Raw genomic sequence first — 2500 nt, 5'->3', positions numbered from 1 at the left:
GGCCAGAAGCTCAACCCCTTCAGCGAGGAGTTCGACATGGAGCACGCCATGGCCCAGCGGCTCCGCAAGGGCGACGAGGGCTACGGCAGGCCCAAGGAGGGCACCAGGACGGCGGAGCGCGGCGACCGCGCCCAAAAGCACATCCACCGCGAGATGGAGGAGATGGTGTGGATCATCAATGACCTGGGATACCAGGACAAGCAGGGGCGCGTCGCCGTGTCCTTCGGCCGGCTGTTCGACCGGTACGTGAAGATCTCCGACAAGGTGGTGGGCATCCTGCTGCGCTGCCGCAAGCACAAGATGGTGGACTTTGAGGGAGAGATGTTGTGGAAGGGACAGGACGACAACGTGATTATCACCGTGAGGGAGGAAGTACCCGTCTGAGAGAGAGACACATGCACACACACACGCGCACGCGCACGCACACGCACACGCACACGCACACGCACACGCACACGCACACAGACACAGATAAAATAACATGCTGCTTTTTTTGATAGACAATTGCTGTGATTGTAACATACTGTATTATGTAACACTGGAGGCTTGAGGACAGATTTAAGCCCATATGCATTGTCGCACAACGAATACTAGTGAAAATAGCAGATCTACAAATGAGCTTGTAGATTGATTATTTAACTCCAAGATTTGCAATTCTTTTGACAGTGAAATTCTGGCCAGCGCACAGCACAAAATGTTTAATTCCTAGTCAATTCCTAAAAATAAAACTGCTTATGCACAAGTAAAGCTAACTAACACGTAATTCACACACCAAACTGAAAAACGAATTGATATTTCGATAAGGCTGTGGTCCACCAAATTATTTCTTCCTAGCTGAAAACACCAAGATGCTCGCCTAAAAACGCTTCCAAATGCCCGCGTTGAAAATATCTGGACTCTTGGCAAGCAGATAAAAACGCCACACATGAATGCTAAGGCAGAATAGACGCTCAGCTTCTCGTCACGTTGTTGGTTTTCCCAGCATTGTATATATGCAGTGCTTTTATTGTAAACATACGCTGCATTAAAAAAAAGAAAAGAATAAAAAGCTTTGGTGGACACACAGCCTAATGACCCTGCCACTAAAACACTTTCATTTACACAAACACATGGAAGAATCATTTGAGCTGTCATATCTGCAGTTCTTCTGTATGACGTGTTTACTGAATATGTTTACTCCAGGAAGGACAATGTTTTTTTTAAAATCAGAGGCAGACAAACATCCTTCCCTCCTATGAGGGATCGTTTAGCGCCATGGTGGTATATGGCTATGTTTGTTGTTCATGTTTCATTGAGAGGCAACGCAGTTGCCGCCTTGTATCATGTCATCGTTCATGCCAGTCCACTGTTTACGGCTGCTGTGGTGTTGTTTTTATTAAGCTGCACTAAAATGAATTTCACCCACTTTTTTACTTTGTAAACCTGTGATGTGACAATAAAACTGATTCTGATTATTCAGTTTATCTTTTCACTAGTGAAATCACGTTGTTATTGTTGTTGTTGTTGAATTGTTCAGGTTCATAAAATGTGAACTTTGTATTTCTTTCAAACTGAAAGTAGTCCAGTAATTCTTACAGAAGAAGCTATTATTTTGTCGCTGTTGGGCAGAAACTTGTATTTCCATAATAATTATTTCTTTCTTTTTTCATACATTAATGCCCTATTTGCTGTATGACAGTTGCGAAATCATTATTATTTGTATTATTTATTTATTTGGGAAAATGTTAGCCTATAATGTCATGGTCAAAATTGGATTTTGGACTTACACGGTTTCCACCAGACAGCAACGGTTTTAAATGTGTTTGAGAAATGAGTTGTTGAACATGAACACAGTATCTAATAGAGTAGTAGTAGTAGTGTTTTTTTATTTAAGTCAAATAAAAGGTTTTGTTTTTGTTTTTGCAGTGGTTGTTTTCTCCACATCAACGTGGTTTATCATGGACACCAATAAAAACCTGTCATCAAAGTGCTCTGTTGTTTGTCTTTATCCACATAAAATAATAGATGACTGACATACATCATACTCATGCAGTTACAGACATTCACATCTGGGAGCTGACCAGTACAACCACAGTGTTCTACTGTTGGTCACTGGGAGTTGGCCAGTACAACCACAGTGTTCTACTGTTGGTCACTGGGAGTTGACCAGTACAACCACAGTCTTATGTTGGTCGCTGGCAGCTGACCGACAAATCCAGCGTAGCGATAGTTCAGGTAGGCACGGAAGGCAGGAGGTGTACACTGCTAGCTCACTCTCCCCGCATCCCCCCCCCCTCCCATGCATTTGCTAACAAGTTAATTCATACATAGTATAAACCCACAAGTCAGTCTGTCTCTCCACGTTCAACCTCACTTCATTCTCATTCGCTATAAGCTAACTCACACACGCCCTCATTCCCGCAGTGCAACTCAGGCAGTCTTTTTAAGCAGACCAACACCTCTGTTCATTCTACATGCTCAACATTGTCAGCTACATTCTGCAGCTGTCAGCGTTCTGTTC

At 43.3% G+C, this 2500-nt stretch overlaps 2 protein-coding genes across 2 annotated transcripts in view; one reads left to right on the top strand and one right to left on the bottom strand.

Moving 5' to 3' along the window:
* Positions 1-1195, top strand: part of abraa (actin binding Rho activating protein a) — an 8747-nt gene extending 7552 nt beyond the window's left edge. The window contains exon 3 of the mRNA XM_080423826.1: positions 1-1195. This exon is cut by the window's left edge and continues 66 nt beyond it. Coding sequence (XP_080279952.1) covers positions 1-384 — 384 coding nt within the window. The 3' untranslated portion in view covers positions 385-1195.
* LOC308079209 (epoxide hydrolase 1-like) overlaps positions 1-2500 on the bottom strand; it is a 526014-nt gene that overhangs the window by 341579 nt on the left and 181935 nt on the right. The gene's annotated exons all lie outside the window — the stretch shown is intronic.

The sequence above is a fragment of the Gymnoscopelus braueri genome (assembly GCF_963280865.1).
Source record: "Gymnoscopelus braueri genome assembly, chromosome: 3".
NCBI lineage: Eukaryota > Metazoa > Chordata > Actinopteri > Myctophiformes > Myctophidae > Gymnoscopelus > Gymnoscopelus braueri.
Note: the sequence above shows the minus strand (reverse complement) of the source record. Positions and strands in the feature narration are given on the sequence as shown.